Source organism: Megalops cyprinoides, chromosome 3, assembly GCF_013368585.1.
Source record: "Megalops cyprinoides isolate fMegCyp1 chromosome 3, fMegCyp1.pri, whole genome shotgun sequence".
In the NCBI taxonomy this organism is placed as follows: Eukaryota; Metazoa; Chordata; class Actinopteri; order Elopiformes; family Megalopidae; genus Megalops; species Megalops cyprinoides.
Genome location: NC_050585.1, coordinates 339,563 through 358,111, shown reverse-complemented (window position 1 = coordinate 358,111; position 18,549 = coordinate 339,563). Strand labels below are relative to the sequence as shown.

Here is an 18,549-nt window from a genome sequence, read left to right as displayed (position 1 = left end):
ATTATAAAAAACTAAGATTGCTAGGAATTTGAAAGCCAAGTGGCTGATATTTTGAGATGTGTTTTCTTTATCATACTACTTAATATTGATTTATTTCTTCATGTGTACTAAATATGTCTGTCATGCTATCACACAAGAGAAACAAAACAGGTCATTAAAAACTGCCACATGAATGACATTGAATGATATTTTATTTCATGTTCACTTGAATTGGAGCTTTATGAAATACATGTAAATTAAATAATTAGAGTCGCAATATGGTTAATAGGTCAGTTCATTCAAGTACATGGGTTTACATATAACAAAACTTAACATACATAAGTAACAGTTAACTGTATAAAACACTACACTGAGGTCTACAACAACCAGAAAGTGTGAAATATATTTTGGTTTTGTGAAATTAATTAAGGCGATTTGAATACCATTTAAATTAGTTGGTGAATGAAGCAACTTTGGAAGTATAGTACAACCCACATTAAGCTTTGAATAATTACATGCTTAAATATTCAGTGAGCTTTGCTAAATAAACTTTTACCTTTTAAAATTTGGATACCACACTTTCACAAATATGTATTCACTAGACATAAAAATCTTACAAACAATATTCATTTATGAGAAACATGGTGATGGGAGTTCTCAAATCGTGAGGCAGAGAGTAACCTTGATGAATCGTCACAAATGATCGGGCTCTGGGATTTTTTTTTTTTTTACTACGTGGCACAAAACATCTCAATGCTTCAAACAGATTAATAGACAACCAATTTGTAAGTCAGCAACTTGGACTTGGAGGATTATGTACACATGATGTTTGTTTATCTGACGGTTTTGAGCACTGATCACACACATTCATTGATAAGATGTGTTTAATAACAGATAGGAATCCTTGCTTATTTGCCAAGGTTGCTAACTTTGTTGTATGGTATGAGCTTTTCTGCCATTGCAGCCTGTGTCTGTTTGCTCTTTGATTTATCTCTATACCCACAAATTGAGTCGTTTAAGTTCAGTGGAGTTTAGTGGAGCCCCCTTTCAAAGGTGTCACATATTCCAACACAAACCTAGACCAGAATCATAACGGCTAGTCCTTAAAAAGCAGGTTACAGCAGCACTGTATGCTATGGCAATGCAGCCATATTTTAATATGCTCTGCAGTTCAGCCTTCCACCATCCTCCTCAATAGGGATGCAAGGCCCCCTTTAGCAATCTGGAGGGGTGTCTTCTCCTCCTTGTTCTCTATGTAGATACTAGCGCCATGCTCCACCAGAAGCTTAGCCACTTCCACACGCTCCTCATCACAGGCCAGGTGGCTAAGGGAATATGCACACACACAGCACACAACATTATACATAATAAAATATCTTATCACTCCACAAGATTTAAAAAAAATTTTTCTTCTTTTCACACCTTTTATGTTCAGTACTTGTACAGTAATTTACACTACCTCACTGCAACAGGTTCTGCAATTACACACATGCAGGAAGAGGCTAATACAATCCTTCAAAACACACACACACACACACACACACACACACACACACACACACACACAGCAAAGAGACTCTTTGTCAAAGTCCCCAGCGTTGCAGTACTCAACTCAGGGACTTGTAGTAGAGTTATGATTTTTACAACTTGTGACCTGACTTGGATTTGAACTTTGGTGACTTTGACACTGCACCTCAAGTCCACGTTTATGTCCGAGATTTAACTACAAATATTTTGGCTAATTGTGTGGCTAATTGTCAAAATGAACATGGAGTACACTACACTGTTTAAACTGTTTATACCTAAAATATTTTTGCCAATTTTGTTATGTCTCATTCAAAACAGCATATTGATATCTTCCAAAAGGAAGATGATATGAATTTAAAAAATAATTTAATTTAAAAAAATGAATAAAATTAAAAAATGGGAAAAAAATGTCCCTGTCCCTGTTCCAGTCACAACTGAAAATCACTCTGTTGAACACTGTAACCTTTTAGCCACACCCCCACATTTTTGATCAGGAAATGAGACTACATCTCTGTACATCATGGCCACATGGTGAGTAGTTTTACCATTTTGATGTAAATCTCCCCCGAAGTCTGAAAATCTGTCTGTGGTTTTAAGAGACGGCACTATCAAACACCCAATTTTCACATGAATTAACAAAATTGGTTTTCAAAACAGTAGATCTGGTTTAACAAAAGATGCATCTGTCCAGAGCAGTGGTTGCTAATCATGTCCTTGTTAATGTTTTTGATTTGTGCCCACAATCTAAGATAATCACAGCCAAAATGATCACAACCGAAGCAAATGGTAATGATCATATCACATCCAAAACACTTTCATTGATGACATTGGTGGTGTTAATTCTTATTTTCTAAAACAATAAATAGGGATATCATCAATTCACATATCTTTTTAAGAATGTAGCAAAATTATGTTGTTCAAACATATGATAAATTCTATTACTATTAGTGCAGTTGTGCAGTAACAGAAAGCTACATCCCTATGTGTGTATGGAGATTGTATGTGTATGTGCACATGAGTGTGTGTATACCTCCCTATCACTGTGATGTAGTGAATAGTTGTACTTCAAATACAGAACAAAAGCTTTACTACTACTTGCAGAACTGCACAGGGAGAGTATAGCAAAACACACAGGAAGCCAGCATGCCAAAGAGAGCAGAGAGACTGAGAGAATACGCCAAAGGATAAGAGATGACCCTGTGCGATACCCAGAGTATCTGAAATGGGAAATGGAAAGAAATAAACAAAAGCATGAGGGACAGATTAAAGGTATTCAAGATTTAACTCATGGACAGCAAAGATGAACCCACTCAAGATGGAGGCAAAGGCAGAGAGAACATAGGGCAAAAGTGAAAAGGCAGAAAGATTTGCAAAGCCTTCTCAGAGCTTCTACACCGACAGCCATATCTAGCAAGACCAGACACCAGAGTACGGATCTATAGCAGAAAGAAAAGTAGGAAGTTCTAGATCACAAGACTACAGAAGAATAGAGTTCAGAAAGAAACTCAAATACATAAAAGGTACCAGAAGTTAAGGGCAGAAAACCAATCAAAAATATTCCCAAAAACAAAGACCCAGAATGAAGTTCAGACCAGGGTTATTATCGTATACTAAAACTAAAACTAAAACGAAAAGTAATGGTGTTTTGACATTTTCGTAAACTGAAATAAAATAATTTGCCCGAAGAAAGTACAGTAAGTGAAACAACAACACATGATACTACCACTAAAGGTCTGTTGTAGCCCCAATGCTGATCCATGGTGTCCTCTGTATTTTGGGTCAATTTTTTATGAATTTAACATTTACTGCATCATTCTCCCTTGCCTTGAACCTTTAGAAAAAAATCTTTAGCATATCTTATCCACCCCTACAATCCCCCACAGCCAGGATGCGAAATATGGGGGGTCTCAGGGAGTCCGAGACCCCTTGATTGACACTTGAGACCCCCTGAAAGCCTCAACAGCAATATTTTGGGGGGGGGGGGGGGGGGTCTCTGACAGACGCAGCCTGTGTCCAAATTCCCATCCCTTCTTCCCGGTTGAATTGCTCACAAAGTATTCATCGCTGACAATAGTAGTTGCTTGTCTATGCGATGAAGTGTTGGCGAGAAAAATAATTTTGAATTTACATCAAATTTATTCATAGTTACAATTTGCATACAGCTCTGCGTCCATCTCCACACCCATTACTCTTGTTTGAATTACTTTTTGAACTACTTTTAAAACGAAAAGTAATGGTGTTTTGACATTTTCGTAAACTGAAATAAAATAATTTGCCTGAAGAAAATGTAAAACTAAAACTAAACAAAACTAATAATGATTGCTAAAAAAACTAATAAAAATAAAATAAGAAAAGACAAAAAATAATTCTCGTTATCGTTTCAAGACGGCAGAGGTCGTATCCATTCAAGGCGGCAGGTGTCACACTCAGGGGCGGTATGTTCATAAGAACATAAGAACATATGATGACGAGAACAGGCCATTCGGCCCAACTAAGCATGCCATTTCTTAATTAAAGAGTATCCAAAACTGCATCAAGTCTAGACTTGAACACAGCAAGGGTCTCTGCCTCAACTACATGACCTGGCAACCTATTCCATGTATTGATAACTCTTTCCTTACATCAGTGTGGAACTTACTCTTAACTAGTTTCCATTTATGTCCTCTTGTTTTACAGACTAAACTCACCCTAAAGAATCTATTATAGTTAACCTTATTGATTCCTTTTATAAATTTAAATACCTCAATTAAATCACCCCTAAGCCTCCTCTTGCTTAATCTAAATAGGTTAAGTAACTTGAGTCTTCCCTCATAGCATTTATATTTCATGCCAGGAACTAATTTAGTTGCCCTTCTTTGAACCTTTTCTAAAGCTTCGGTATCTTTTTTATAGTGCGGTGCCCAGAACTGCACACAGTATTCCAGGTGCGGTCTGACTAAGGCATTGTATAATTTCAATATAACCTCTTTAGATTTATACTCAATACTTTTGGCTATATATCCCAGCATCCTGTTGGCCTTTTTTACTGCTACAGCACACTGCCTAGATCCTGTTAAGCTTGGGTCAACCATTACTCCCAAGTCCTTTTCAAATTGAGCACATTCTAGTCTTTTTCCACCCATTAAGTAGTCTTGTCTAAGATTCTTATTTCCTACATGCAAGATTTTACATTTATCTAAATTGAAAGTCATCTGCCAGGTATCTGCCCACTTTTGGATGCTGTTTAGGTCTTCCTGTATTATTTTAGTTGATTCTATACTGTTGGCTAGACCCCCTAGTTTTGTGTCATCTGCAAATTTTACTATTTTACTTCTAACCTCTGCATCAAGATCATTTATGTATATAAGAAATAGCAAAGGCCCCAACACCGATCCCTGCGGGACTCCACTTCGTACAGGACCCTGCTCTGATACAATTCCTCCCACAGTTACAGTCTGCTTTCTATTAGACAGCCAACTTCAAACCCACTCGGTGATAGCTCCTGTAATTCCCGCAGATGTCATTTTCAATATGAGTCTCTCGTGCGGAACTTTGTCAAATGCCTTTTGAAAGTCCAAATAGATAATATCATAAGCCTGGTTTGAGTCCAGACATGCTGTAGCTTCCTCAAAGAAGTCCAGGAGGTTTGTTAAGCACAACCTCCCTCTTCGAAAACCGTGTTGGCTATCATTTAGAACACCATTTCGTTCCAGGAATAATTCCAAATTATCCCTAATGATGGATTCCAGTATTTTGCATGCGATACAAGTTAAACTGACAGGCCTATAATTTCCTGGTTCAGTCTGGTCTCCTTTCTTGTAGATAGGTACTACACTGCCATGTTTCCAGTCATCTGGTATTTCTCCAGTTTTAAGGGATTGCTTAAAAATAACTGTCAGAGGCTTATAAACCACCTCTGCTAGTACTGTGAGAACTCTTGGATATATTCCATCAGGGCCTGCTGCCTTATTTGTTTTAAGTTTTTGAAGTTTATCTAGTACTTCTGCATCATTTAAATCAATTTCCTCCAAAGTCTCTGAGAACTGACTGCACCTGAAGGCATATGCAAAAACACTTCACTAGTGAAACTCTCCACAAAGTAACTGTTTAGTGTATCAGCAATAATTTTGTTATCATAAACCATAACTCCATCCTTATTTTTTATACCTCTTATTTCATCCTTAACTATCCTTTTTTGACCATAATATTGAAAAAAGCGTTTAGAGTTGCTCTTTGCATCTAGTGCAATCTGTCTTTCAAAACACGTTTTAGCTTCTCTTATTTTTTATATTTATTTTTTATATAATAATATTACTGTATTCAATCTTATTTCTATCTGAGCTCTCCAACTTATATTTTCTAAATAATTTCCTTTTTTGTGTTAAACTGTTCCGCAGTGACTTATTCATCCACTGTGGATGCTTCTTTTTCAGTTTTCCTTTTCTCACTTGCGGAATGAATTTACGCTGTACATCCAGAATAATCGTTTTAAATATGCACCACATTTCTTTGACAGTTTTACCACCTAGGTACCCAGTTTATATTCCTTGTATAATCACGCATCTTAATAAAGTCAGCTTGCCTAAAGTTGAATACTCTAGCATTGGAGAATGCAGACTTAACTTGCTAAAAAGCTTCAAATGTAATTGAACTATGGTCACTTGTACTGAGTGGTTCCCCTACCTCAATACTGCCGATTCTATCAGGATTATTACACAGAACCAGATCTAGGATTGTGTTCTCTCTCGTGGGTTGAGTAACAGACTGTATCAAAAAACAGTCATTTACAACATCCAAAAACTCTTCCTCACATTTACCTTGACCTGACACAGCTTCCCAATTAATTGAAGGGTAATTGAAGTCCCCCATTACTATTGTCTCACCCTCCTGACATGCTAGTTTAATGTTAAACTAGCATGTCAGGAGGGTGAGACAATAGTAATGGGGGACCCGATCGCCCTAATGTTCCTTAGGGCGATCGGGCGACGCACCACCAAAGGAGGAAAGGGAGGGAATTTTTCCATATCACACATCCTACCACAGTGCTACGCTAGCTGTGACTGTTCTAGACAGTTTGTCCTGCCTCTGAATATCATAGTGCAATCAGTGTCAAGTTGTGTTCTGTGGAGTACCGCCCCTTTCGGGCGATTTTAGTCTGTTTGAAAATCGCACAGATCGCTTTGATAGACTCTCATGTTAAGGCAATTTTTTCAAACTGCAGGCGCTGCAATGCAATCTGTATGGGTTCTGGGTGGGCTTGCACTAATGTGCTTTCGTCATACGGAACCTGGTGTAGGGATCGCTGGGGCAGACCTTGAATCTTGTCACATTCAAGGTCAACATGGCTAATGTTACCTCAACTGAAAGCAACTCGATCATGGCATTAAAAAAAATACCGTTCAGTCGTCGTATTAAGAAGGATAAATTGGCAACTAAAGAACTAGGACCACCCAGACCAAATTTAAACATCAAGCAAGTACCTACAAAGGGGGGGTAATCATATAACTGGGGATTTTCGCGGAGCTGGTATGAGCGGGAAAAGTGACTAGCAGGCTGCGAAGTAGGTAACGTTTTGTTCTGCTACCCCTGCTCAATTCAATGTGACAATGTCAAGTTAGCTAGCTGTTAATTTACCCATTGAACAGGTCACCGCTTAGCCACCATCGCAACAATTGCCCCCTCCCCCCAAGAGATTTGGCAGGAGCCGCCACTGGTCACACTTCCAAAATTCTGTGTAGTCTGAAACAATTGTATCGCATATGTTAGTTAAGTTTAGTCTTGAAATGTTGATATATTCAATGATAAGCAGATTATTTTTCACGCTGCACTAATCTTAGACAATTTTTTCTCCTTAACTAAAATTACTAAAACTGAAACTATAATAAACTGAAACAAAATAGAAATGAGTCCATGAAATAAAAACTAAACTGAAACTAATGAAAACACTGGTGAAACTAACTAAAACTAAACAGAAATTCAGACTGAATACAAACATATTATCAAAATAAAAACAAATTTGAAAATGTAAAACTATTATAACCTTGGTTCAGACACACGCACACACTTCCTTCACTCATGCATCATTTAAAGGACAATTACAAGACAAAAAGCTTCAGAGACAGACACGTGGACTGGCTAAAAACTTTAAAACTAAAGAATGCCAGGCTGGGCTCTGTGGTCGAAGAGGCAGTTGGGATCTCCAAACACTTAAAAAAAATGGGAACAAACCTCTACCTTGGTTCACTTACTGGAGGGCCGGTAATGTCCAAATTAGATAGACCCAAGATGCTGTAGTAACATTCCTTACCAGAGATGACACCAGCCAGGCATTAGCTAGCAAAAGAGAAACCAACACCAAAACCATCAAAAAAAGGCAGAAAAGGTATTTCTGACTCGATGATTAATCTCCACCACAAGCTGATGCTGGAGATGCCCAATGTAAGATTATAGTAACTTCTGACCAGACATGGTTCAGAATAAGAGAACTGTTGAACCTGACGGCTTTATTATCATAGTTAAGGTGTGGAGGAAGCTTCACACCTCTGGAGCCACGTTGCAGCTGGAGCCGAGAGCAATTGATTAAGGCAGGCGACAGCCATCAATTGTAGAATACAACCGGGAGTGGGCAATTGGCAACCACCACCAGACAAAGGGGCCTTCAGCATCAAAAGTTTCTGATTTGCATTGGGAGCATAGGTTGATGTCTGTTGCCATTTTGTTTCATTGTATAAAAGGCAGATCACGGTAACGGTTCTCTGAGTTAAAGCTTAACAGGCAGAAATGCTGCTGGATTCCATCTCCACCAAATAAAGCTTTTTCTCCAAGTGTGCTGCCAAGTCTGGTTCGTTTACTTTTAAAATTAAAATAAAATCCAACACCAACCTACCAAACATAAGCAACATGGAGACATGTCTCTGCAAATAACCTGTTTTTCAGTTACTACAGGACAATCATCCAATGATGTTAATTACAACATCACTGTTGTAATTATCTGTTGTTAATTACTGATGGCCCAACAATACAGTAAGGAAGAAAGAACACACCACTCCATTCCAGATGCAGTTCACTGCTGAAACCAGAGTTTCCTAGTGGGGGCTAGCCATGGCAAAGGGCCTGCTGATGGAGTTGCAGCCACCATCAAGAGAACTGAAGACTCACAGGTTGCTAGGAGTATTGACTTATCAGCAGCTAAATGTGTCGATGATACACTCCTTCCACTTACTCCTCAAAATAGAACAGCATGACACTGGTAAGATATGGCGACAGTAAGCGTACTCCTTCCAAAACAGCTTCCCACAATCAAATGTACATTGGGCATCCATCAAGTGGTTTTAACTACACAAGGCATGATTCATCATAGACAGCTCAGATGTGTCTGCAATAAGGAAGCCATCTGTCCCCATTTCCATCCATCTATGATAAACATGGCAACACAAGGAACTCTACACACAGTCAATGATGTCACAGAAGACCTCATCAGCAGGTGGTATGTTGTGACATAGGACAATGAACCTTATGTATTTTTTGCTTGCGAGACTGATTTATTTACAAATCTCCATGATAACGCATGCTATTGTTTAGGATGTAGTCAAAGAAGTAAAGAGTCCTACATTAAAAAAAAAACTTTGACAATCAATTATGGCTGTGCGATATGACGATATGTATCATGTGATTATAGACAAATGTCTATTGTTTCATATTATGCTCTATCGCTTATTTTGTTGTGTCGCAAATCACACACACTTTATGGCAATATTTTTCATCATTTGGACAACGCTTTGCATTCTTCCACACAGCACGGATGCAGGCAGGAAAGTGAACGTGACACAGAACTATAGTTGACAAGTGTTTTCTACCTTTTTATATTTTATACATTAATATTTTATATTTTGTTACATGCTTAACCCTTTCGCATGTAACTTTAAGGGTAACTTTATGCTATGTAGCGCACGTGTGACCTTACATGGTTCGTTATATTTTTATTAGCATTATTAAGCTTCTCATAGTTTCCAGTTAGCATTTGTGATATTTTTTAATGTTAAGTCGGTGTTTCCTCAAAGCTAAAATTAGCTAGAATTTTTCCAATTTAACTGCACCGGTTTTAGCATACGCGCTAAATGACTAATCACACCGATGTGACTGTACACACGAAAGGGTTAACTGAAAATTTGCACAAAGGTTCTAAATAAAAGGAGAAAAATAATCAAATATGAGTAAGTACCTTTTATTTGTTGAGTATATAATTCAAAATGTAATAAGAAATAGGCCTTTCCATGTGGTCATTTTATATAAACTATTTATTCATTAAATTTACAGAAAATGTGCTATATTGTGGTATGTATCGTTATCAGGATATGAAATGACCTATAGCAGGATATGAAATTTTGGTCATATCGCACAGCCCTAATCTTAATGTGCCAAAATGAAACACCTCTTGTTTTGTCAAATTCAGATTCATAAGAATAATCAATTAAAAATCTACGATATGTTGTGTTATGTATTGGGGCCATTCTAAAAGATCGTATGTGCCGGTCACTGTAGTTAGTTGGGAATCACATTGTTCTAAAAGGTGATATACACCGGCCACTGTAGTCAGGAAGTTAAAGATATATAGGTCGTTGTTGCTGAACACGAACAAAAGCATGTAAGGGTGTGCAGACTTATGCAATCAGGGTGTTGTAGTTTGTTTTTTTAATTTAAAATGTTCCTAATAATTAACTATTTGTTTTTTCTCTGGATTTTTGTTTGTTGGAAGATCACATTACAGATGGAAAGAGTCTGACATTTATGTTGTTATTTCTGTCTTTACATTTCAAAAACCTGCAATTTCATAAGGGTGTATAGTAGGGGCGTGCAAAAATATTGTTTTTTTGATTAACCGTTTTTTAAAATTTGTCCGATTCGATATCGATCTGTAAAATTTATGGATCGATCCCTAGGCCAATATGCATTTTTTCCGGTTTTCTAGATTAATTTCCGAAATGGTTAAACATAGCCAGAGAATTAAACAGACGGGCTCTGACAACTGTTGTATTAAAGGCAATTACTAGTCCCCCCCTCATTAGATGTCACTCTCTCGTTTAACTTTTAACGTTTAACGACCTGCAAACACATAGAGGAAAACCTGTTATATAAATTTTTTAAAGTGTAATGCGACCTCTCAGTGTCCACCATGGCTAACCCTACAGTCACACAGACGACACAGGAGAGAGACAAAGCGACCAACTGCCATTCATTTTCAATGAGAGTTGGCGATTTACAGCGACAAGACACAAGTGGCCTTTGGCTTTGCAACTAGGTGGGGCTAAAATAGACTAGACTCGAGTTCTGTTTTATGCAAATACTGAGTGATGCGACACGGCGAAGGCAGCGTGACACAAGTTGCTGAAACGAATGATACAACATTTTGGTTCCAGTCAAACATGGAGGAGAAGCTTATGGTGGCAGTGTCGGGTTTCACCATAATGTACAATTTGTCTCTTGATACATACAGAGATATAAATAAAAAATGATGCATGGAGAAGGGTGTTTAAAATCGTGGAGATACCTGGTATGCAAATTCATATATATTTGCACTGCAGTCACAGCTTTTTAGCTTTAACTTTAATACAGTGCACAACCACTACCTAGCTAGCTAGCTAAACTGAACAGCAGCACTTGCTCACGAATGCAGTGTAATTTAGCGCAACTCAAGAGAAACGTAGTTGTTCATGTTCGTTTGCTAGCTAGCTAGCTAGCTAGCTAGTTGTTCATATTAGGCTAGCAAGAAAACGTTCAAAATTACAAAGCTGCTACTGCCGGTCACCTACGTTTTGTCAGTCATTGTAGCTACCTTACAAACCAGCTTTCCCTGTGCTAAACTAATGCAAACACATTGTTGCTTCGGTCATTAATAAGTAGGCAATGATGCACGTTTTTGTTTTTAAGGAACTATACCCATGTGTTCCTCAAATAAAAAGATTTTGCTATACAGCCATGCGTCGCTTAACGTCCATGATACGTTCTGTGATTTGGATGTTGTGTGAACACCATACTATATACATAGCAAACCTATATGGAATAGGCACGAGATTAAAAAGCTCTAAGCAGCAGCATCCAAACATCTCTCCAAATATGGAAAGCTGCTATAGTATTTCATATCTCTTTCCTATCGAATCGATACCGAACGGAATCGAATCGAATCAGATTGAATCGAATCGTTACCTTGTGATTCGGAATCGAAGCGAATCGGGGCATTTGTGCCAATACCCAGCCCTAGCGTTTACTGAACCATTGTACTACACACATCAAATCATTTGGGTACTGGAGAATAACCTGAGTTTTAAATGCAGTGTTCACTTTTGGTACCTAAACTACACTCTACAGCAGATCCTTTAGTACCTATACTGAAGTTGTACTTTTACTGAAGTATCACTTCTGGTCACTTTTCCAACCCTGAATAAACATGAAATTAACAAGGTAATTTCAGATGTAGCCTTTTGTTTGTTTTGTGAAACATGATTATTAGGTCTAATAGTTTACTTTAAATGTAATGTAAATGTAAATGTAAATCAATATTTTGTCGAATGAATACATTACAATATTATCTTGTTTGATGAGTAGTAGGATGAGTAGTTTTCATTGCACTGCAGACAAAACATGTTGGACTATTTGAAAAGATTCCACCCAAATGAGTTCAAATTGCTGGTCCAATTGCTGGCACCTCAGATGGTCTGGAAAACGTATCACAGCTCACAAAAAAGTGAACGCTCTCATCTTCGATTTTTTTTTTTTTAAACGAAGATGTCCAGCCCTTTCCTTTTTAGGAGCAGCCTGCCTTTCAGAGACTGATTATGGGTAAAAGTGGTGGGAAAACGGTCATGGGACAAAAAAATCAATCACATCAAGCACAATCACAGCTTTGGACTGGATTTAAAAAAATGATATGCAAAGGAGGTCTGCAGCTCTTGTTTGTGCTGCAGGGATTAAGGGTCATCACACATACGATTCATCACATTGAAGATCCATGAGGTTCATGCAGCATACAAAAACACAGTCACTGATAACAGAACCTACTAGATTAGATTTTGGGTATCATACTTGAAAAAGCAAAGCGTTGAGGTGATGCAGTTCTTTCTGCCACCACACCACCATTGTGCATCATTAAATGTCATAGCCCCTAAAGATTTGGAGTAAGCTGGGTCACAGGGAACAACACACAAAATATATCACAGTGCCATGGCTAAGTGTTCTGTTTTGTGGGACAAAGCTCACACATCAGCTTTGGCAGCAGTGCTAGTGGAAAAACTGGAAAAATTAAATTGATGACAAGATGGAATTCAGAATTTTAGACAATTCAGAAGACAGCATCCCTCCCAGATGCACAGCTTATGAAATTTTGTGAATGTCTGGGAGTTTCAATAATGCCGCCCTACTGATTTGACATTCCTGAAAGAGTATGAGGAGGTACTAATGGAAAAAATTATTAAAAATTTATTTAAAATTATTTATCAAACTTTCACTAATCAATGGAGTCTGTGTTTCCACTCAGACCTCAGAGTGTCAAAAGTGGAAGAAAGCAAACACTGAACATTTCATTGATAAGCTAATTATGTAGGATTATCAAATGGGGTGAATCCACTCAAATAAAAAAATTCATGTAAAATTTTTCCTTGCCACTGTTGCCTTTGGCGTGCTCTGAGGGGGTATCAGGCCTGGAATACCAATGTAAAGTTGCTTTGTGACAACTCATGTTATAAAAAGCGCTATATAAATAAAACTGGATTGAACTGAAAATGTAAGCTTGGTTTTCACTGGACTTTGCCTGTCTAGTTACCAACAATGTTGTTACACACGATGGTCACAGTGGCCTACATACTTGACCTTTTCCTGTTCGGAGAGAAAACAAACTAAGAGTGTCACGTCAGACTCCACTTGGAAAATAATGAGACACACCTCATTTTGAGCAAAATGCCCACATTTTGGGTATTCTCTGCCCCAAATGCACATCTCCACATAGGCGCTTAAACATCTCATGTCAGAATTTGCTTAGCAGTAACAGAGATGTGCAACGCTCAGTGGAAACACTTAAGCAGGGTTTGCACATTTGCAACTCAAGTCTGAATCAGCCGCGCTATGAACAGTACGTTGAATAAATGAGGCCCGGGAGCTCAGATGGTTAACTTACAATTGTACAGTACAAAACTTACTGATCATGAAGTAAGCGCACTCACAAAACGGACTCATCGTATCTGTACTGGTGTTATGTATACATCACAATAATATTATTTTATGGAATGATGCCACCATTAAATACCCATAATCACTGGTACAGAAACATTACCAATCAGGACATATCTGAGCCTTCCTGAAGCCATGTACAATGGTACTGGTACTAAATTTGTAAAAGGTTTTGTGAATAAGTGTTCAAACTCACAGTGCTGTGTTTCCCTCTGAATCCTGGATATTAGTGGAAGCACTTTGTCTGAGGAGAAGCTGAATCAATCGGAAGTTCCCCTTCGCGGAAGCTCTGTGCAAGGGAGTGGACTCCAATTTATCCGTGATGTTGGGGTCTGCTCCATTTTCCAGCAACATCTGGGCAATCTGCCGGGTGGAAAATGTCAGGTCCTCTGCCAAATCTTCTACATACAACAATATGTGACAAAACTGTCATAAAGGCCTTGTTTATTTTTGGAGGAGACCAAAGTTATCAAAGAAGATAAGGCCTTTGATTTATAATGAAGTATATCTTTGTATCTTTGTATAGTTGATGTCAAAACAGGTGTTGAAGGTGAGGGGAATATATCGGCAGTTAGATCTTGGTACCTCGTATCTGTCCTTAGAAGCAGCATAATGCAGAGGAGTGCAGCCATTCTGATTCACAGCATTAAGCTGGGCTCCCTTGGTAATCAAGGCTTTAACAATCTCCTCTCTCCCTGCAGATGCTGCAATGTGAAGTGGGCTCCAGGATGCCTTCATAACAAAATAAAATCAAAACAAAATACACCCATATGCAGAATACAAGCAAAATGACCAAATCAGGACCAAACAGTTAAGACCAAACAGATTTCCTTAATAGCTTATGTACCTCTGAATATACAAAAATAATGCATCACCATTTATTTACTGTGTTTCTAATTCGTAAATCTTGCTTGCTGTCTATCCGTTTGATTCATCATCTGTAACCCTATGTTGCAAATATCTTAACAACCATCAGAAACACCATTACTATTGGGTGAGCCTACCACATCAAGGCTTTCTCTTACTCATCAAAGCCTGCCTCAATAATGTATCCATTGGATGGTGTGTGAAAAAATCAAGTTCAATCTCTCCCAAACTAAACTTCCCTACATGCCAGCGAAGTCACACTGACTACATGATCTCTCTTATTCCACTAACAACAGGACAGCAAAATCTTCCCATTACTTACTGCCAACTCAGCTCGATACAAACAGTGACTCGCCATTGCTTGCAATAATTTAATATTGTATGCCCTATGACAACACTAACTCCAATTGTGACAATGTTTCCCCCAATTACACTACAATTCAAGGGTGATTGATTCAAGATGTTGAATGATTCAACATCTGGTAATTGCCTACCACTATTGAATGGTAAATGGTGTTGTAATTCATTCTGGATAAGGGCATCCACCAAAAAATAAATTAATATTTGAATGAGTTCAAAGTGAACAAACTCACATCATCTTTCAGATTAACCTCAACGTCAAGGTCCAACAGAAATTCCACTATGTCTGTGTGGCCTGCTGAGCAGGCCCAATGAAGGGCTGTTCTGCGATCCTGAAAAAGACAGTGAACGAGTTTACTAAAAACTTTATGTTGCTTGCCATAATGGCCTCTATAGAAGTGTCTGTCAATAGCACATCGATACTGTAGAAAGGGAGCGAACTGGGACAGCTAGCATACTTGCTACGAAGCTATTTAGGAAAAGGTATTCATACCTGTAGTGTATTCGATGTGAAAAAAGAAATGTCCAAAAATACAGCGTACAAAAATATAACATACATATACTAACATGTGTGTGAGATTGGTCAGACACCTAAACGGATACCTGTCATATTACTTAGTAAGCTACCAAGCTAAGCAGGTAGAGGTAGTTAAAATGCTAACAATCACGTCAAGTTTGCTAGCTGCTCTTGATCTCGCTAGCTAGCAAACTACACTAGGTAACGTTAGCTAATTTGTGGATTTTCTTACCTGGTCAGTTTTGGAAGCCAGCGATTTATCAGATGAAATACATTTTTTCAACTGGTCAAAGTTCCCAGCGTATGCTAAATTGCACACCTCCAGATTGGACACAGTACCTTCCATCGCTAGCTGACTTGTCTTGTTATCCGTTAAAGTAACATCAGCTCAGCTTCCGGTTCCTGTGTTTCAAAATAAAAGTAATGGTTACGTTGATAATTCTGCTAAGAGATCACTTTTATCGTAATAATTACTAGGCCTACTTAAATAATCAAACCAATAATTAGTTTAACTAACAAGAAATATTAACACAATATAAGAGGCGAATGGACAAAACTTAAATCACAAACAATTCAGAATAATTCTGCAAAATGTGAAAACTGGTCTGAAACGTCACGATTTCACGTCACGCCATGAAAGGGAGGTGAAATTGAAAGCAGAGACCCTGTAGTTTCATGGCTAAAAGGAAGATAAATTAAGAATAAAATATAATACAATTATATAATTACACATTTCTAATAAAATTCGAAAGTCAAGTCAAGTTTGTTGTAGAGCATTTTACAATTCAGTTTGTTACAAGCAGCATAGTGGGGAAAAAAAAACTCAGGCCGGGAAAATTATTCCCTGACCACATGAAACGGCAGTGAAGATACCCCTGGAAAACAGTGGAAATGTGAACACAGGGATACATATAAAAGGCAACAGTTAATCTCAACAGGTCCATTGTTTGGACAGGGAGGCGGGCAGGGAATGACAGGGATGTTTCTAGCTTATGAAAAGATCCGGGACAAGTCAAGTTTGCATGGGGCTAGTCTTTTTTTTTTAAGGGAGACCGGCATCGGTAGGTTGGGGAGGTTATATCTACCTTTATAATAAAGAAATATTATCACACCCTCGGATGTTGCAAGTCAAGTTCCGTTCTGTTATTCAGTCCATCTGTTGTTGTTGTTGTTTTTTTTTTTTTTGCCATAAACACCTCCTTTTTAAGGGCGAAAATATTCGGGGCTAGGCTTAAAATATTCGGAGCTATGGCCCCGAATGATCGGACCTAACTATGCCACTGGGGAATGACAAGGTGGCCTCAGGAAAGCTGTGAGTGGGGATCATCCATTTGCAAATAGTGCAGCAATGGCCTAGTAAAAAAAAAATTAAAACATGCTGAAATAATTAAAATAATATAAGGATGGTTAAAAATGAAGATAACATGAAGAATAATAAAAAATTATAAAATAACAAAGTTCTAATAAAATGCCAAGGTAAAAAATATATATTTTTGTTATGTTTATGTTACAAGCTTCCTTTTAAAACTGCACATTGAGTCACAATGGCTGATTTCTTGAGGCAATGTGCTCCATAGTTACAGTGCATGAAAACAGAAAGCTGACTTACCATTTTTTCTATGCTTGACCTTTGGGATATTAAGTAGCTTTACAAAAAATAAAAGAACCTCAAAATCAATTCTAAAAGACACTGGGAGCCAGGGACATGTAGCCAGAACAGGAGTAATATGGTCTCTCTGTCTGGTTTTGGTTAAAATTCCTGTAGCAGTACAATGAAAAAAATAGGATCAAGAATAGATCCTTGTGGAACAACCAGGGTGCGAAATGCAGGGGGTCTCGGGGGGTCCAAGACCCCTTAATTGACACTTGAGACCCCCTGAAAGCCTCAACAGCAAAATTTTGGGGGGGTCTCTGGAAAAATCTTTATAAAATTATTTGTTACTTGCAATTGTCAGTAAAAATGCCTTTTAACCCTTAAAGCCTGACAGATGCAGCCTGCGTCCAAATTCACATCCCTTCTCGGTTGAATTGCTCAAGAAGGATTCATCGCTAACGATGCTAGTTGCTTGTCTATGCGACGCAGTGTTGTTGAGAAAAATAATTTTGAATTTACATCAAATTTAATCATAGTTACAATCTGCATACAACTCTGCATCTATCTCCACACCCATTACGCTTGTTTGAATTACTCATGAACTCCTCATTGCATAGATATGGATCACAAGAAAGAGCAGAACCGGAGCTTTGTAATGATGCTAGTCACATATTTGTACATACCAAAGTAATCATGTTATGAAGACAGATCAAACTTCTGCAAAGTAATATCTTTACTAATTTCTTCACCCATTTTCACACTCCTGCTTCTCAGTTGAATAAGTCACGAAGTCCCTATCCCTAACGTACCGCAAATCAAAATAAACAGCAGAACTTACTCTTTCCGATGATACTAGTTATCAAGTAATCTGGTTTTGAAATCACAGCAAATTTCTGCATTGTCTCCAACATAGGGCTGATATTACAACCCACTTTGTATGAGAAATAAACACAAAATAATGTATTTGCTTTTCATTGCAATGAAGTTTTGTGTGTTTGTCTGACGTTACCCAAGTTGCCAGATCGTCTATGAAACACAATCACACTACATACAATTATTTATTTACTTATTTATTTACTATCCACAACCACCACCACCCCCCCCCCCCCCCCCCCCCCAAAAAAAAAAACCTCCCGAATTTTGAAACCTAAATGTTGGCAGCTGTTGGCAGGTATGGGTAGGTGGGGCCCCCCGATTGCCACCGGGTATTTCGCACACTGGGAACGACCATGAGTAATACGTTTTTTATACAGTCGCCTGTACTGCTGCAAAAAAAGACTGCCCCGACCTACTTCCAGGACCTCATCCGACCCTATGCACCTACTCGACAACTTTGCTCTGCTACATCTGGACGCCTCGCTCCTCCTACCAACAGAACAAAAGGCCCACGCTTCTCGTAATTTCGCTTTTCCGTCATTGCCCCCCAGTGGTGGAATGAGAGCAACTCCTTTACTCCAACCCTTCAGACGTGGGCTGAAGGCACACCTCTTCAGACTCTACCTGGACT

The 18,549-nt window shown here is 38.3% G+C and overlaps 1 protein-coding gene across 1 annotated transcript; it reads right to left on the bottom strand.

The window, feature by feature from the left end:
• Positions 1–628: 628 nt before the first annotated feature.
• On the bottom strand, positions 629–15,807 carry psmd10 (proteasome 26S subunit, non-ATPase 10). The gene is made up of 5 exons (XM_036523188.1): positions 15,681–15,807; positions 15,165–15,263; positions 14,290–14,436; positions 13,901–14,067; positions 629–1,304 (listed from the first exon to the last, which is right to left on the bottom strand). The coding sequence occupies exons 1-5, from the start codon at positions 15,792–15,794 to the stop codon at positions 1,151–1,153; spliced, it is 681 nt and encodes a 226-aa protein (XP_036379081.1). The 5' UTR covers positions 15,795–15,807; the 3' UTR covers positions 629–1,150.
• Positions 15,808–18,549: the final 2,742 nt, after the last annotated feature.

Bases quoted from the DNA above. Each gene is read 5' to 3' on its own strand.
- psmd10 (XM_036523188.1), bottom strand. From the start codon at position 15,794: ATGGAAGGTACTGTGTCCAATCTGGAGGTGTGCAATTTAGCATACGCT. The intron at 14,437-15,164 runs GTGAGTTTGTTC...TTTGTTATGAAG, and splicing joins AGGTTAATCTGAAAGATGAT to GCATCCTGGAGCCCACTTCA. The intron at 14,068-14,289 runs GTACCAAGATCT...TCCACCCGGCAG, and splicing joins CTTCTAAGGACAGATACGAG to ATTGCCCAGATGTTGCTGGA.